This window comes from Sebastes fasciatus, chromosome 14 (genome assembly GCF_043250625.1).
Source record: "Sebastes fasciatus isolate fSebFas1 chromosome 14, fSebFas1.pri, whole genome shotgun sequence".
Lineage (NCBI taxonomy): Eukaryota > Metazoa > Chordata > Actinopteri > Perciformes > Sebastidae > Sebastes > Sebastes fasciatus.
The window spans coordinates 5,501,252-5,518,116 of NC_133808.1; the positions used below are offsets into that span (position 1 = coordinate 5,501,252).

The 16,865-nt window shown below is 45.8% G+C and overlaps 1 protein-coding gene across 1 annotated transcript; it reads left to right on the top strand.

Moving 5' to 3' along the window:
• Positions 1 to 3,991: 3,991 nt before the first annotated feature.
• Positions 3,992 to 13,778, top strand: inhbb (inhibin subunit beta B). Its single transcript, XM_074658227.1, has 2 exons — positions 3,992 to 5,206; positions 11,314 to 13,778. Exons 1-2 carry the CDS (start codon positions 4,810 to 4,812, stop codon positions 12,150 to 12,152), a joined length of 1,236 nt encoding a protein of 411 aa, XP_074514328.1. The 5' UTR covers positions 3,992 to 4,809; the 3' UTR covers positions 12,153 to 13,778.
• Positions 13,779 to 16,865: the final 3,087 nt, after the last annotated feature.

Consider the following 16,865-nt stretch of genomic DNA (forward strand, 5'->3'; position numbering starts at 1 on the left):
ATTCCAATAATGTATCTGGTTGGTTGTCACTATGAGGGCTATAGCAATGACTCCCAACATGTTTGACCCCTTATAATAGCTTCTAATGACCCTTATCACAGGTTGAGGCCTCAGTGTTGACATGAGTTCAGAGTCGTTCAACAAGTGATTTTTACTTCTAATTTTAATTTAATTTCAATTGTTTTAATAGACTGAACAGACTGAACACAGTGTTTTATAAATAATATCATCATTTAGTGTAACAGAAGTTATAATGTCTTCTCTTAGTCAGACAGTAATAGTGTTTTTTTTTTCTGTTTCAGTAGAGCCCTTGAGCTTACTATGCTTAATGATGAACCAGTTTAAACTGCCACTTCAATTGTGCCTGGATTACATTTGTAAATGTTCTCAAGTACTATTTACTACTCTTATCACAATGGCCTCTGAATGGGGGGTTGCCTCAGGAAGGACATCCAGCGTGAAACTTTTACCAAACCTTAATGCGGATCATAAAAAACATATCTCAGACGATCCGCTGGGGGCGACCCCTAACGGGAGCAGCTGAAAGACCAAGAACAACATCACAATGGGCTCTCTATCTATATTGCTACCTCTTATGCAATATCATTACAGAACATACAGTACGTCTACCTCTGTATAATACATATAGTCCATTTGAATATGCACGTATAATCCTGCACCTTGCTGTACTGCCTTTCTATGACACCCATGTCTATAATGCATTACAATCATATTCATAATGCATTGTAATCTGCTTATAGCACTATATAATTATAAGCACTCATAAATATTCATAATGCTTTATAACAATAATCCTAACACATTATAAAGCTTTTCATAATGACTTATATAAGTATCATAATACTTCTTAATTGCTGGTCACTCACTGGCTTTTTTTTGCAATGATCATAGTGTATTATAATTAATATTGTTGTAATACATTGGAATCTTTTTTATAATCTCTGTTATAATGCATGGTCATTGTTTGATATAAGTAGAGTAGAAATGTATTTTACAACATTTTGTGTGCTGTTCTTGCATAGATTTAATGATTACTTAAAGGGACAGTTTAGGTGTTTTGAAATGGGGTTGTATGAGGTACTTATCCATAGTAGGTGTATTACCTACTTGATGGTTGGCCCCAGTTTGGAGAAACAAACAGGAGCACCGACACCAGAGCAAAGCAATACAGTGCTGTGAACGGGGGGCCGGCAGCAAAACCTACTTTAGCCACCTAAAAGAAAGGCTCGCATAAAAAAAATCGCTATCCATTTAAGTGGACACTATATTTAGAATATTTTCACCGCTTTATCTTGCCGTCAGACGGCCCTTTCCGACAGGGAACTAAAGCCGTTATCTATGCTTTCTCCGAAGCCAGCAGGCTCAGATGACAAAGACAGTGTAGATATGTTTCACTTTCAGTTCAGTTCGCCGTCGGAAGATATTCTAAATATAGTGTACACTTAAACGGATATCAATTTTCATGGTGAGCCTTTCTTTTTATGTGGCTAAAATAAGTTTTTCTGCCGTCCCCGTTCACAGCACTGTATTGCTTTGCTCCGGTGTCGGTACACCTGTCTGTTTCTCCAAGCTCGGGGCACGCCGACCGTCATCTACTGTAGGTAATACACCTACTATGGATAAGTTCCTCATCCAACACCCAAACTGTCCCTTTACAGCAAACAATGACCACTTAGAGTAACTTATAATCACATTATAATACATCATAACTGTGATAATAGTGCATTATACAAATATTATAATGTATTACAACGATGGGAATTATAATACGCTATGATCCTCGCAAAAGAAATATGGCTGACCAGCAATTATTATGATGAGTATTATATGCTTTATAATGTGTTATGATTATTAGTATAAATCATTATGAATAGTGCTTATAACTATAATTATACAGTGATGTAAGTAGATTATACAAGTAAGTATGTTTATAATGCATTATAGACATGGGCATCAAAGTGTTACCACATAGGGTATTATCTTTTCAACTTGCGCTTCTTCTTTTCTTTCTTTATTTCTTTTTATACTATATACTGGAAAAACAAAGTTTGGAAACTTGTGTTTGGTGGATTATTTCTCTGTTGTTACAATGCTAATTGGCATTGTATTTTACATCGTTGGAAAGCCTGTTTATTTACCTTCGCAATGATGTCCAACTTGTAGGGATCATGCATTTGTGGGATGAGCAGCACAGTTGATTATGTGGGTAGCGCCCAAGAAAAATTTGCCAAAATGCTCTACCAATGGTAAACAGTGTATTCTCATAAGACTACCAGGAAGCCTGCAATGACTGCCCTTCACCTTCAGGCCCATTTGCGCTGGTGTCGACAACACAGACAATGGAACCTGAACATGTGGGGGAATGTCATGTTCAGTGATGAGTCCAGGTTTTGTCTGCGAAAGTTGGACGGCAGGATCAAAGTATGGAGACGACGTGGAGAACGCTATGCTGATTGTTGAACCGATGGAGTAACAGCTTTTGGTGGGGGAAGTGTCATGGTGTGGGGGGGGGGCATCTCCCTCACTGGCAAAACAAGGCTTGTCATCATTGAAGGCCATCTCAATGCAGTGAGATATCGGGATGATATTCTGCAGCCAGTGGCGATCCCATATCTCCACAATCTCGGACCTAACTCTCGCTCGCCCCCACAGAGCCAGGGTTAACACAGACGACCTCCACAATGTGGGAGTAGAGGCAATGGAACGGCCTGCCAAGAGTCCACACCTCAACCCAATTCAACACTTTTAGGATCAGCTTGTACGTGTTAGAGTGACAGACACAACCACCCTGGCTGACCTGCAACGAATCCTGGTTGAGGAATGGAACGCCATCCCACAGCAACGTGTGACCAGGTTGGTGACCAGCATGAGGAGGAGGTGCCAGGCTGTTGTGGCTGCGTATGGATCTTCCACCGCTACTGAGGCTCCTGACGGTGTATTAAATGAATAAAGTGTAAAATTGCCAATATGTCTTGTTTGTTCCTTGTTACTGATAGAGAGTTCAATCATCCAATCCACCAAACAACTCAAAACAAGAGGCAATACCAACAGGAGAATACACTGTTTACCATTGACGGAGCATTTTGGCAAATTTTTCTTGGGCGCTACCCACATAATCAGCTGTGCTGCTCATCCCACAAATGCATGATCCTTACAAGTTGGACATCATTGCGAAGGTAAATAAACAGGCTTTCCAACGATATAAAATACAATGACCATTAGCATTGTAACAACAGAGAAATAATCCACCAAACACAAGTTTCCAAACTTTGTTTTTCCAGTTTATTAATGGGCACTATCATTCAAGACATATTAGAATTAAATAAGACTATCTATATTCAATTCAGAAGTTATCTCTATGCAGCTGCAGTGTGTAATGAGAGCTGTATATTGGTAGATGGCGCTATTTATTTGTTAATCAGCATTATAAGCCATGAACTCACTTGACTATAAAGTTCCAACTTGTATTTATTCGTTCACCCAGACCTTTTTTGATGTTTTATTATATTATATTTATTTTTAAATATTATATTTATACACTTCATTTAAATAATTCTCTTTATAATTTTGAAACTTTTTCACAAAGTCAGTTTTCACACACTGATTCAAAGAGACTGTGAGGGCTCCTGTATGTGTTTTTAATATTATTTATCTAGATCACGTTTTATATGGCGATGGAAAAGAGACTTTGAAGATGAGAAACTGGAAACTGTGACCTACACATCAACCACAGTGAGACAGCCTTTTACGCACAAACTAAACCTGTGCTTCTTCCAAGACTGTGATGTGTTAAAGTTGGATGATATCACATTATGATTCACTCTATAAGTCTTTGACGGAGGGGGGTGGTGTGTAGGTGGTGGTGTGTGTGTGTGTGTGTGTGTGGGGGGGGGGGGGGGGGGGGGGGGGGTGTTACCATAATAAAACCTTGTTCCATCAGTGGAGTCGTGGCCCTTGGAGACTACTACTATAATCCCTTGCGTCCAGTTGGTGGAAATCCCCACGTGGTTTCGACTCCTGTATAAAAACTTTGGGTGCGCGGAGCCCCTGTTGTCGTGATTGCAAAGCGAGAGAACAGAACAGGGTCTCAGTTGAGCAGCAGCAGCATCTCACACCAGGACGCACACCGGAGCTGAGCCATCCAATCCACACAGCTGCGCGCACCGGACACCTACGGTACCCATCAGGCGCATCTATACACACAGAAGACACAGGACGCGTCGTTTCTCTCTCTCTCTCTCTCTCTCTCTCTCTCTGGGACTTGCAGCTGGAGAAGAAGAAGAAGAGGAGTCTCTCTGCTCTGCATGTCTAGTTTGAATGGGACAGAGTGGACCGAACGCCTCTGGACACCCACCGAGAGTTAAGACTTCTCTGCGAGGCGCTGGACTTTGTTTTGGTATCTAGTTCCTCACTCAGTGTGTGAAGTGAACGTGGTGTGACAGAAGCGCGTCAACAAATCCAAAACTTGTGAGTTGCACGCTTGGACAATCAGAGAGATGAACTTTTATTAGTGCAGAGAGAAAAAAAAAGACGCATTGCTGGATAACCTGAATGCATAATGACTACTGGAGTTCATTAGCTTTGCAGTTTCAGCAGCAGCACTCTTGTATGTTTTGGGAATACAAACATTTCATTGGCCTCTGTGGATATCTCGAGTTTGGAGCACAAGTGGATGTCCTCCAGGAACTTTCCAATTTGTAAATCAAACTTTAAAAGCCCAGGGTGTGTGTCTAACATACTCACCCTTCTCTCCCATAGCATCTGGACTGTGATCTTAAGTTTAGAAAGATGAGCATCATCTCCTCCAGCGTGGCTTTGTGTGTCTGTCTAGTGTTGTGCGTCCTCTCCGTGCGCTCTGATCAGACGGAGCAGACGGATCAGAGCTCTCCTCCCCAGGAGTCGTGCGCGTCCTGCGGCCTCAGGTCGCCCGATCAGTCGGAGCGGGTGAACATCGACTTCTTGGAGGCGGTGAAGAGGCACATCCTGAACCGGCTGCAGATGAGAGACAGACCCAACATCACCCATCCCATCCCCAAGGCTGCGATGGTGACGGCGCTGCGGAGGCTGCACGCCGGCAAGGTGCGAGAGGACGGCCGGGTGGAGATCCCCAGCTTCGACGGACAGGCTGCTTACAACAACGAGGTTCAGGCGGAGAACTCCGAGATCATCTGCTTCGCAGAATCAGGTAAATAATCAATAATTCATGGCGCGCATCTAAACCGACCCCTGGATGAACCCCAACCCATTCACCTTTTGACTTGGTGTAACAGGTATATAGCCCTGCACAGGTGAGTTAATCACTCATTCATAGATGGAATTTCATCACGTAAAGCTTCTCATGTTGATATGAGTAAGAGAGACTCAGAGAGAGAGACACATCAGCTGTTTAAATAAATTGGATCCAGTGCAGTCATCGTTTCCATCATCTTATTGCATTGCAGTTATTCTCTCTCCTGCCTTGAAGCCAGTGGTTGCTGCTCAATCCTCCTGTTTTCAACAAGAAATGAAACCAAAGAGGAGTCCTTAAATTACCCCCATGTGTTGTCTAGGGGATAAAAAGAAACCTCTGAATCCAATTTCATCACTAAAGCTGAGCTCACACTCAATACTCCAATGTATAAAGCCCTCTTTTAAATACGGACAAAGTCCCTCAATTGGCCATTTATCCCTTCCTCTAAGAATGTGTATCTAACTAATTCTCAGGAGTCCAAAGAGAACACCCTTTCCTCTCTCTCTCTCTCTCTCTCTCCCTCTCTCTCTCTCTTACACACACACACACCCTTCTCTACACACACACCTAAAATCATCTGCGCTTGACAGAATCCAATAATTGTCAGTTAGCACTGTGAGAACCACGTCTTTGACACAAGCTGTTAGTTTAACAAAAAGAAAACATACAATTAAAGACACCAAAATAGAATATGTTAACCACACACACACACACACACACACCATTCTGTCTGTTTCTCCATTGGCCCTGCCGCTACAATTAGCCCCAAATGGGTACTGCCATAGGTCCCGCCTTCCAATGGGAATGATCTGAGCGCCCTCATGACAAGGGAACAAAAGCCAGGCAATTATTATAAGAGCACTATGTGTTCCTGCTGAACCCAACATGTCAACGTCGAGCAGGAGAGGGGAGAAAAAAAAACAGGGAAAACAAAAGAAATTGCTCCGAATAATGCATGAGACATTTGAGTTTGTTGGGGTTGGATTGGGGGGAGTGTGGGTTGGGTGGAGGGTGGAGGGGGGGACGGTGTTGGTGATGCTGGAGTGGGGTGGGAGGGTGATATTGTGTGTGTGTGTGTGTGTGTTTGTGTGTGTGTGTGCCCATATTGCAGTGTTGTAAAGAATGCTTTTGTCGTTCTAAAGGTTCGCTGGGCTCCTTTTGCTTCTTCTTCTTCTTCTACTTCTGTTTTTTTTTTTTCTCTAGTTCTATTCTTCCTCACACCTTTGAGCCTTTGTGTGGCATTGTACCATGGAGCTGGCTTGGGTCCCTGCTCCCTAGACCCCGTCTGCCTCCTGGCCAGCTGGCTCACGCCCCCCCAGATCGGATGCTGCCAGCCGGGGCATGGCTCAGAGGCAAGGTCTCCAGAAAGCTCTGAAGCCAGGGGAGCTTGTCCCCCAAGCATGAGGGAGCCTGAATTGTTGTTGTCACAGTTTAGGAGAAGGCGGGTTTTGGTGGTGGTGGGTGGAGGGGTGAGGTTGGCATATGTTTAGCCAACAGTAGCCAGCAAATAGATGTGGATAGGTGTTTATGTGTGGAGGTCAGCTCGCGTCCTCTTGCCTATCCTCGGCACAGGGTTAACTGCCAGCGAGCCGGCCCTCTTATCTCCAGTTGCGGTAGCACAGAGGTAAGAGGTCTGCCAAGCTGGCCCCGGGCAGGTGAGGGAGACGATGCCAATCTCCTTTCTCTCCTGACATGGTCCCGCGGGTCCTTCGCTGAGGGATTCGGTGTCCCGTATCCACGGGAGCGGAGCGGGGAACTCAGGCAGGGCAGGAGGGGAGGGAGGGCGAAATAGAGAGAAGGGTTCGATGGAGAAGTTTAGATCGCCGCTTCTTGATTGCTCACTATAGCCGTTCGGACCCAGTGAACCCGCGGCGAGTGGTCCAAGACACGGAATTAAGACTTCATTATGGGAGGTCATTAACTCCAGCCCGGTTCCTCCCGAGGATCGGGTTGGCAGGTTTACTTCAGGACACAACTCTTTCATGAGGAGCTGTCAGTCATGGCCCTCCTGGACCGGGTCCAGACATTTTCCACATTCACCCCCGCAAGTGTGTGTTTCAGTCCTCAATGGGCCTGGCTGCCTCTCTATAGCTCGTGGTCCTATAAATGATGTATGCAATGTTATTAAAAAATGCCCCTGTAGTAAAGCTTTGACAACAACAGAGCCAGCGGCTTTAACCTCTCGCCAAACGTCCAGCGCATCAAACCCCTACCTCTCCATCTCCCTCCCTCACCTCCTCACCCTCCCTATGCGGAATTCCTGGAGTGCTGAGACTAGGGGCCTGAGGGACGGCTGCTGCTATACGCACGCCTCTGCTCATCTCAGAGCCGCGAATGCTCCTATGCCGCGCCCTTGTCGTTCCACGGCGTGTGGTCTTGTCGACAGCAGCTTTGAGTAATGAGCTCGGGGGCTGCCTGCCTGCCTCCATTGGCCTCTCCTCTGACTTGGTGGCGCAGGTGGGGACACGCTGAAGCAGCTCTCCTTATCCACACAAGCCCACCCAGGTGTCCCGCCCGCTGATTCTCACTGGTAACTTCTCAACTACGGGGGTCAGGCGAGGCGTGTCGGGGCCAGCTCCAAATTGTTTATAACACTGGATGAAAAGAACAATTTGTTCCTTAAAAGGACCTCGGTGGAGATAAGCGGTAGTGTTTACCCACCTCTCTTTCTGGCAGTTTACAGTATCTATCAGTCAGAAAGCAACCGGAATATAAAGTATAGTATACCCACTTCTACGTAGTAGTACACCCACCTCATTAACGCCACTACACCACTAGACTATACTGTAAGTCATATGGTATGTTGGTGTATGCTCTCTCTATGGAGTGCTACAGGAATGAGTCCTAAAACCCTGAAATGAGTTAGCATTTTGGCACTTCCGGTTCCCTCATCTGGAAGTCAATGGGTTTTCAGTTAGATGCCTGAAATAAGGTCTGTGGTTAACACAAGCTGAAGAGATTTTAACATTTTGTTCTGCGACATAAAATACGTCAATAAATATCCCACTGATGAATTTTGAAGCTTTTATGTGTCTTACAAAAGGCGGTTTCTAACAAGTGTTTAAATGAGACTACTAAACGTCATCACACCGACTCGTCCTCCTTCACAGCCTCGTTGTGTATACTCATGCTGGCGTAGTTCGTTTATAGTCTAACGCTAGCTTTGTACTCCCGGCAATTGCATTCATGCTTCAAAATCATAAAAGTGGTGTTCATTTGTAGAGATTATTTTACGTAACAAAACGTGAAAGCATCAAAAAGCCAATGGAAAAAATCCCATTGACTTTTTGTCGAGGGAACCCGTGCAATTCTAACTTCTTGGTTGGCCTACAAAAATATGCCGCCCCTGGAGCACTCTATGCTAAGGAAGCCCAAAGATCAAACCTGTATGTGATGCTGAGGGTGATCCTTAGTGCCCTGCTCAGTGAGGGCTTCATATTCCTCAAATCCCCCAAAAGTAACAGCTGGGTAAAGTGTTGCAGTTTTTCATTTATTTACTCATTCAAATACACTGCAGACAGTAGGTTGATAGTTCATTTTTGACCTTTGGAAGAGTTGTCGACACCTCAAGGTCCATTTAGTAGCTTTCGGCCATATCACATGTTTTTATTTTTCTGATTGAAGCTATCACAGATGAGAGGTTGTTAATGTGCTCAGGAAAACAGAGAATTGGACAACTGATGAGAATCATGTGATGTGACTGAAAGCTCCAGAGCAGCTACTAAAGTGACCCGATAGGAGTTTATGTAATTGTAATTGTTGTGGTAGTCTCATCCTAAGTCTCAGCACTATAATCATATTTTTTTTTAAATTTAAAGATGGACTCCTCTGTTGTTGTGGCAGTGATGCTTTCATAAGCTGATTCATAGTTTCTGTCACAAAGCGTTAGCACTGTGACTTGTACTCCTGTGTGATTCATAAAAAGCTGTCAAACAGGGCTACGGATTAAAGTCAGAAAACAATTGATCCCTTCATTATTTTAATAATAATAACTCAGATAAATCAGTCAGGCAGAACAAGCAATTTGATACACAGCCTGGCCTTGAGGACATGGTGATTAATAATGAATTGATTAATCGGTAGATATAAATGACAGATTAATTGACAATGACATTCAAAGTTGGCTGAAGTCCTGCTACAAAAAGGTGCGTAACTATAAGAGCATCACCGGTGTGACTGACATGTTAACCAAATGCCAAAACTTGTCAATGCTGCATCAGTTTTTTTTGCACTTGATGTGGAGATCCGATCCTGCCGGGTAATGCAGATATCCTGAATGGGAACCGATCACCTTATGAAACAAACAAACGTCTTAACCAAGTTATCTGAACAAACAGCAGCTGAGCTATTAGTTTTATTGTCTGTTTACCACGCTGTCACTGTTGCTGTGCGATCCCCCCTCTCGCTGAGCTCGGAGCTGTCGAGGCAAGTAGGAACGCACGGTGCTAAATGAGGTGAGGTTAGTTACTTGTAGCCCTGAGGGGCCTTTACAGCAGCCTGCTGATCGCTGATGCCTTTATACCGTTCACTTCAGATGGATTTCAATATGTTCTCACTGTGCACTTGATACTTTACCCACAGGCTTTGGTATTGAGAAGGCTGATAGTTGATGTATTGCTTACCATGGGGATGGGTGTGTGTATGCATGCATGGCTGGGTGAAAATGTGTGTGTGAAGTGCTTGAGCTCCCAGCTGACATGCAACAGAGTGGAGAGCTGGTCTGAACAGGTCCCTGTGTGAATGTAAAGCCGCGGTTTACAGGAGGAAGAGGCGTGAGGCGCCTTAAAGAGGGGGGCCCCGTCTTTGGTGGCCACCTGTTGACACTGACACACACTAATCAGTCGGCAAACAAAGTCATTTAGCCGCTTTCAAAGGCGCTGCTCCGCTCGAGCACATTGTGGCGAATCTCCTGAAATAGAAACCTTTCAAGTTACCTCGGGGGTAATTTGGAAGACATCATTAGGCTTAGAGAAGAAGCCCATCGCCACCTTTAGACTCCCGGGGATCTCTTCATTGTGCCGTTGTAGAAAGTGGCCAGTGTCATGTAAATGGCTTTTATTTTTGCCACATCATGCTTTTCGCTGGAAAGCCACGCGCTTCAATGGCGGGGGCTGCAGCGCGGCTGTCTCCCAGTGCCTCGCAGCGGGCTTTGTGCTGTCACTCTCAGGGGTGCTCACACTGGAAGGAGGAGGGGGGGGGGGGAGGGGTGGGGTACGGTGGGGGCGAACTCAATGAACCCCCCGGGGGTTTTGGCCGTGTCCGCCACCCTCCCACCTTTTCCACTTCGCGTCCTTCCTCCTTTTCCTTCGTCTTCCTCTTCTCTGTTCTCCTCCCTGTCCCTCCCTCGCTCCTTTTTTTTTTTTTGGCCCTGTCACTTACAAAGCTGGACCTGGGGCCAACTGGGCCTGATCCCAGAACTTCCCCGTCACAGCTGGCCTATCAGGAGCTGCCACAGAGGTCACCTGACACAGTGATTGAGGGCGAACAGAGAAAACAAGGGGAAAACAGCCCTTAAAAGACAGAGCTGTGCCCTTTTTGGGAGGCTTTCTGCTTTCTATGTGGGTACATGTGTGTGTGAAGAAGGGAAACAGTCTTTAGCCCTTTCTTTTGAAATAATAACAATGTATTTGGCAAAAAAAATTATTGGCACAAGGTCCATTTAGTAGAAATGCTCCCAAGCTTTCAGCCTCATCTCATAGCCCTCATCAGCAGATAGAAGTTTGCTCAGTTGTCATGGAGATGTCATGGAAGTATGGAATTTCAGTAATGGAGCAGAGATCATCCTCTCCCACCATAAGACTGACTGTTATTGTTATTGTTGATAACTGAACCAATCTTTGAATAAGAATTCTTTGTCAAACTACTTTTTCCAAAGTCGATAATGACACATCCAGCTCTACAGAAGCACTACCTGACTGTTATGCATACATTGTTTTCATCTATCAAGCTATCTATTCAAATGACTGATGTGTCATGTTTTTCTCCATTTACATTGAACCGTTAATGTTGTAGAGATGGCAGATTGAGAATAAACCATTCCTGTTTTTTTTTGTCTCCAACAGATGATCACACATCTTCCAAGTCTGGTTTGTTCTTCCTGGTTTCCAACGAGGGCAACCAGAACCTGTACGTGTCCCAGGCGAACCTGTGGCTCTTCTTCCGTGTCCTGCCAGGCGGTCCTGAGAAGGGCCTCCGGAGGAAGGTGACGGTCAAGATCCACTACCAGGAGGCTGGGGTTGCCACCAGTGCAGAGGGAGGCCCAGGAGGTGGCGGCGGCGGTGGAGGAGGAGGGGGAGCAACAGGCCGCTGGGTCCTGGTGGAGAAGCGGGTGGATCTGAAACGCAGCGGCTGGCATACTTTCCCCCTCTCGGAGGCGGTGCGGGCCGTGTTCGGGAAAGGCAACCGGCGGCAGGACCTGGAGGTCCACTGCGACGGCTGCGAGACGTCCGGCGTGGTTCCGATTCTGGTGGACCCGGGCGACCCGTCCCACCGGCCCTTCCTGGTGGTGCGCGCGCGACAGGTGGACGGAAAGCACCGCATTCGCAAGCGGGGGCTCGAGTGCGACGGCAGCAGCGGGGGCCTTTGCTGCCGGCAGCAGTTTTACATAGACTTCCGCCTTATCGGCTGGAACGACTGGATCATTGCGCCGGCCGGTTATTACGGCAACTACTGCGAGGGCAGCTGCCCGGCCTACATGGCGGGTGTGCCGGGCTCGGCTTCGTCCTTCCACACTGCAGTAGTGAACCAGTACCGCATGAGAGGGATGAGCCCGGGCTCGGTCAACTCCTGCTGCATCCCCACCAAGCTCAGTACTATGTCCATGCTCTACTTCGACGATGAATACAACATCGTCAAGAGGGATGTGCCCAACATGATCGTGGAGGAGTGTGGCTGTGCTTGAGTCCACACACCGACCCCTTCATTATCTTTGAACTTGGAACAGTCAGAAAGGCCTTTTTGTACAAACAGGACGTTATTGTACGGTACACATATACAATATATCTATACCTACTGTATGTGCGAGCGACGCGCACACTGGTGCATCCGGTACGTCTAGCAAGTACCAATGTTGCGTCCATGTGTGCGTTTCCACGTGTTTGTGCGAGTGTGTGTATTTATCAGACTGAGTGACATGCTTGCTGTCCGAGTTTAGTCCGTTTCGGCGACGACTGGTCAGTGACGGGACGAGAAGGGAATGATTATCACCAAATGATACTTTGCTCTAGTTTGCCATTTCTAGTCAAAAAATAATGGCTCATCATCTCCTCTTGAATGAAGATAACAAGCGCTTAAGGAAAGTGACAGGATCAGCCGATGACATTATTGGCTTCGCCCCAACGCTCCCAACCCCGCTCCTCCAGCCCTCTTTTAAGTACTTTAAGCACATGACAGACTTTTGTTTTTATAAAGCACTGACAATTCATCAGCTTATACAATTCAGAACAGCAGCACTTCCCTACTATGCCGACAGACACAGTCTGACTGTCCTCTCTGGTGGAATTAGACCGGCAGCGCTTAATGCCTGGCAGGATTATACCCCTCCACAGAAAAGGCGAAAGAAAGTCCTCCACAGAGCTGCTGCTGCCGTTGACTACGGGCCGCAACCTCGGCTTCCTGCCTGTCAAGAGAGCTGCAGGCCCTGCTACCATGACAACCAGGTGAAGATAGATCTCATAAGTGCACTTCACTTGTGCAACGGAGAGAGAGAGAGAGAACTGCTTCCTCCTGCCCCCCCCCTTTAAGGCTCAGTAGAAGTGGGCCTGCGGACGTGGAGACTCTAGTTTGGACCCAGTGGGTCGCCACAGTGCAGTGCAGCACTAGCAGAAACTGAAATGCACACCCTGAATAGCACTTGTATAAAGAAATGCCTTCCAAGGGGTACTGAGTGTCCTGTCCTATCGCTAAATAAGTGCCACATGAGCTATGCAATGTATAGTAACCTATACCCCATACTCAACATGCTCTATTAGACTGATTCCTCTTTCCACCTTGTCTCTTCCTCTCTCCTTTCTTTTCTCGCTCCAGTCCTCCTGCTCTTTATCAATACTTGAAATGTAATCTTTCGCTTCCTTTCCAAAGCGAATGATTGTTGTGACGTTTGCACTGAAAAGTTGCGGGATTAGTGAAACAAAAACTGCCATTGAAAAGTTATTTTTATAGAAGTAAATTGAATTTTGTTTCAAATGTATTTTACCTAATTAATGGAACCAAAGAGGCCAAGATTTTTAGCTATTGTACTAAGATGGCAAGGCCATTGAGTTACTGTGTACAATACTGTTTCTGATCACTTTGCAATAGGCCTACCACTGTATCAGGGTACGATATATGATTTCATTTTCTTAGCTCTATTTTCATTCTCTGTTTTGTACAATAAGCAACACTTTTCATTGTTTTTCATCTTTAATTCTATTTTTGTTTCAGTTTTCTATTTAATAAGAACGTTATTTTTAGTTCCTGTCTAAGAATCATTTAGTCAAAATAAATGTCATCTGTACAGTTTATGTCAAATAAAAAATGTTTTCTTAAATGTTTCGTAACTTTTAATTCTTTTTTCTGCGTCACGTTGTCGAGACTTTTTTCTCCCGATGAAGAACTGATATCTGGTGCTTGGGTTTGACACCTCAATAAACAAAAAAGGTGAGGCTGAAATAGCTGGCTGCTACAACACACGCGTGCCTCGTCCATACTGGTTGAAACATAAAACATCTCTCCTGCTGTCTGTCGGGACTGAGTGTCGCCCATAATCTGGAGCTGTAGAACAGTAATTACAACCATGATTAACAGCTTCAATGGCATCCACGCTGGCTGCCAGCACACAGACCTTCACGTACCTGCTTGATTCCTCTTTTGGCTGCAGCATCTGTTGATGTGTGTTTGTGCGTGTGCATGCAGATAATTGTGCATCTGTATTTGGTGCACATGTTGCGTGTTGAAAACTGTGGAAACTGGCAGCGTTCCTGTGGCGCATGTGTGCACGTATGTTGCATCAGAGCGGTTCCCTCCCCCCGCAACACTGCACACGATGTTTTCTGTTTCTCAAGGTAGGTTTACCGTTGCCATCATGTCAGGAGCAGCGTGTCAACACTTTGTGCAACAGCGCTAAGGCTTGCCCGACTGAATGTCTGGCCTGTGCCAACACCTACCAACGGCTAGAACACACATAATGTTTCTGCAAGGCTCCATCAAAACACATCAAGTGTCTCTGTTAAATATCTGTCAGATAATTGCACTAAATATATCTATTAGGAACGCGCAAAGGGAGTGCGGTTAGATTTGTTTGCCTGCGGGGCGAAATAGCATGTTGGGGAGGGATCCAGCGTATACCATGTCGCTGGATGGATGAGTCAGCAGGAGCAGGAGCAGAACGTCCTTCTAAGAAGAAGTAAAACAAAATGGGAAAACAAATCAATATCACAGCGCGTGTGACTGACAGGCAGGCGGACAAGAAGATAAATGATCTGTCAGATGCGACCGGGGTTTAATCTCCTCGGTGTGGAGCCTGCACCTCTCTTGACAAATGACAGTGTGTGCTGAGAGCAAGGGGAGAGATGCGTATAGCTGTCTCGTCACGCTTCCTAATGCACGCCAAAATCTCCACAGCTGGAATGTTAATGACGCTGAGCAAAAAAGCTGTAGGCCATTAAGCATGCCGCTGTTCCACTCTTGGGCCACACACTCGCATTCGCACTCTTTGTATCAATGATCACTGCAGCATACGGATCCATCGCTCAGCATTGCGCTCCTGCAGACTTGCATAAGTGCAGACAAAGTCACGCTCACGCTTAAACAAGGCACTAAACACAAACATGTACGCACACACAACCTCCACAACCCCTAGTTATCAGCTTAAACAAATATTGTCCCTCGGCCCTGCCTCGTCTAATACTTCGCAGGTTGAGGTCATGACAGCTGCCAAGTTGATGGGGTCAACTGGTTTATCACCGCTACAGCATTCATTCCTCCAAATCAGCCCGGTTTGCGTTCACTGATGAATTTATGACTATTCATCGCCCGAGGCCAGGCATTCTTGTGCTTCAACTCGTTGCTTTTTTGGCTCCGTGGTCTGCAGAACTGCACCGCACGTGTCGTTGATGATTTTTCCGATCGCTCACGTGATCACTCCACCAATGGAATTCTAGAGATTTTTTGTTTTTGTTTTTTAATAGTATCCAACTCCCATCAAAGATGTTTGTGATCGCAGCCCTCTGCTAATAGCTGGGTTCACTGGGCTAACACAACAGGATTTCCATTACCGCCGATTAAAGCCTGACCCTTTGTTTCAGTTTCCAGAGACCTACGTAGAGGCACTCTTATTCTAAGGATTTATGGTGTGGGCCCCTTAAGACAGGAGGCTTATTCCACCCTTGTTTACTTCTCCCTACAACCCAAAGTGACATTTTGACCTTTGGAGCAACGTGGACTGAGGTCCCTGCAAGCTCTCTCTCACGGGCGGATTACTGCTGGAGTAAAAAAGGCTTTGCAAACCTCAAAGCATATTTGTGAGCACTAATGAGCAAAAAAACGTGATTAATCCAATAATTCTTATTGGCTGCGTTCAGTATCTCTGCATTTTTTTTCCCTCTCTTTTTCTATATATTTTTTTTTTTTCGTTTAAAAAGACGGCAAGAAGTTGGGTTTCACCAGTAACACAACCTCCCAATCAGTACCAAGATAACAGCTTTATTATTGACTTCTCAACATTTATTAATCCTTTGTCAGCATGTGCAATTCCACTCAAAAACACGGGGAAGCAGTGGACATGATTTTATAAATCGGTTGACTGACACCGGACCAGACTGACTCAAGCGTTGAGAAAATACCATTAACACTGCCTCTAAATGCTCACATCAGTAATTCTATTTTCTGTCTCCTGAACGTTGTGTCTGAGGAGGTGACGGGGTCAACATGCCACAGTGCATGGTGTGTGCGTGTATTTTTGTGAGTCCACAATGTCATAATGTCAGGGTTGTTCCTCCCGCTTTTAGCAAAACAACTGAAGCCTTGTCACCAAACTCAGCCTCCCCCCCTACACCCTGCTCTCCCCCCAAAACCATGTCTCCCCATCAGCCCCCTGAACCTTCCCACCTCCTCACCCCACCTTCCACCACCCTGACCTCCTGGCTCCCAAAGTACTGAAGGCACACTCAGGGCCACAAAGCCCTCATTTGTGTTGTCTACGGTGGCTGGTGCTGGCATAAGGATCACCTCCAGTCAGTGAGTGGAGCAATGTAATCCTGAGAATGGAAGGAGGCATGGTTAGAGAGTAATGGCCTTTACACACCGGGGGTCGTGACGAATAAACGACACAAAAATGCAAAATATCGCCTGCGAATATTAGATGTCTATAGGGCTTTTATTGTGAAAGGTAAGTACAGACGGAGTGGATCTGGTCTGCGCTGCCTTTGTCTACGTTGAAAGAAGTAGCAAAGTTTAGCGACTTGGTTCAAACTCCATCCAACGAGGAGGACTGGGAGGTGCAGCTCTGGAAAAAGTTCACTTTTTTTGGTCAACAACATTCATCTCATTTGCACCCTGAACACCTTGTACTGCAGGTAAGACATGGCTGCAACTAATACAGTGGTGGAAGACCCTGCACTTAAGTAAAAGTACCAAT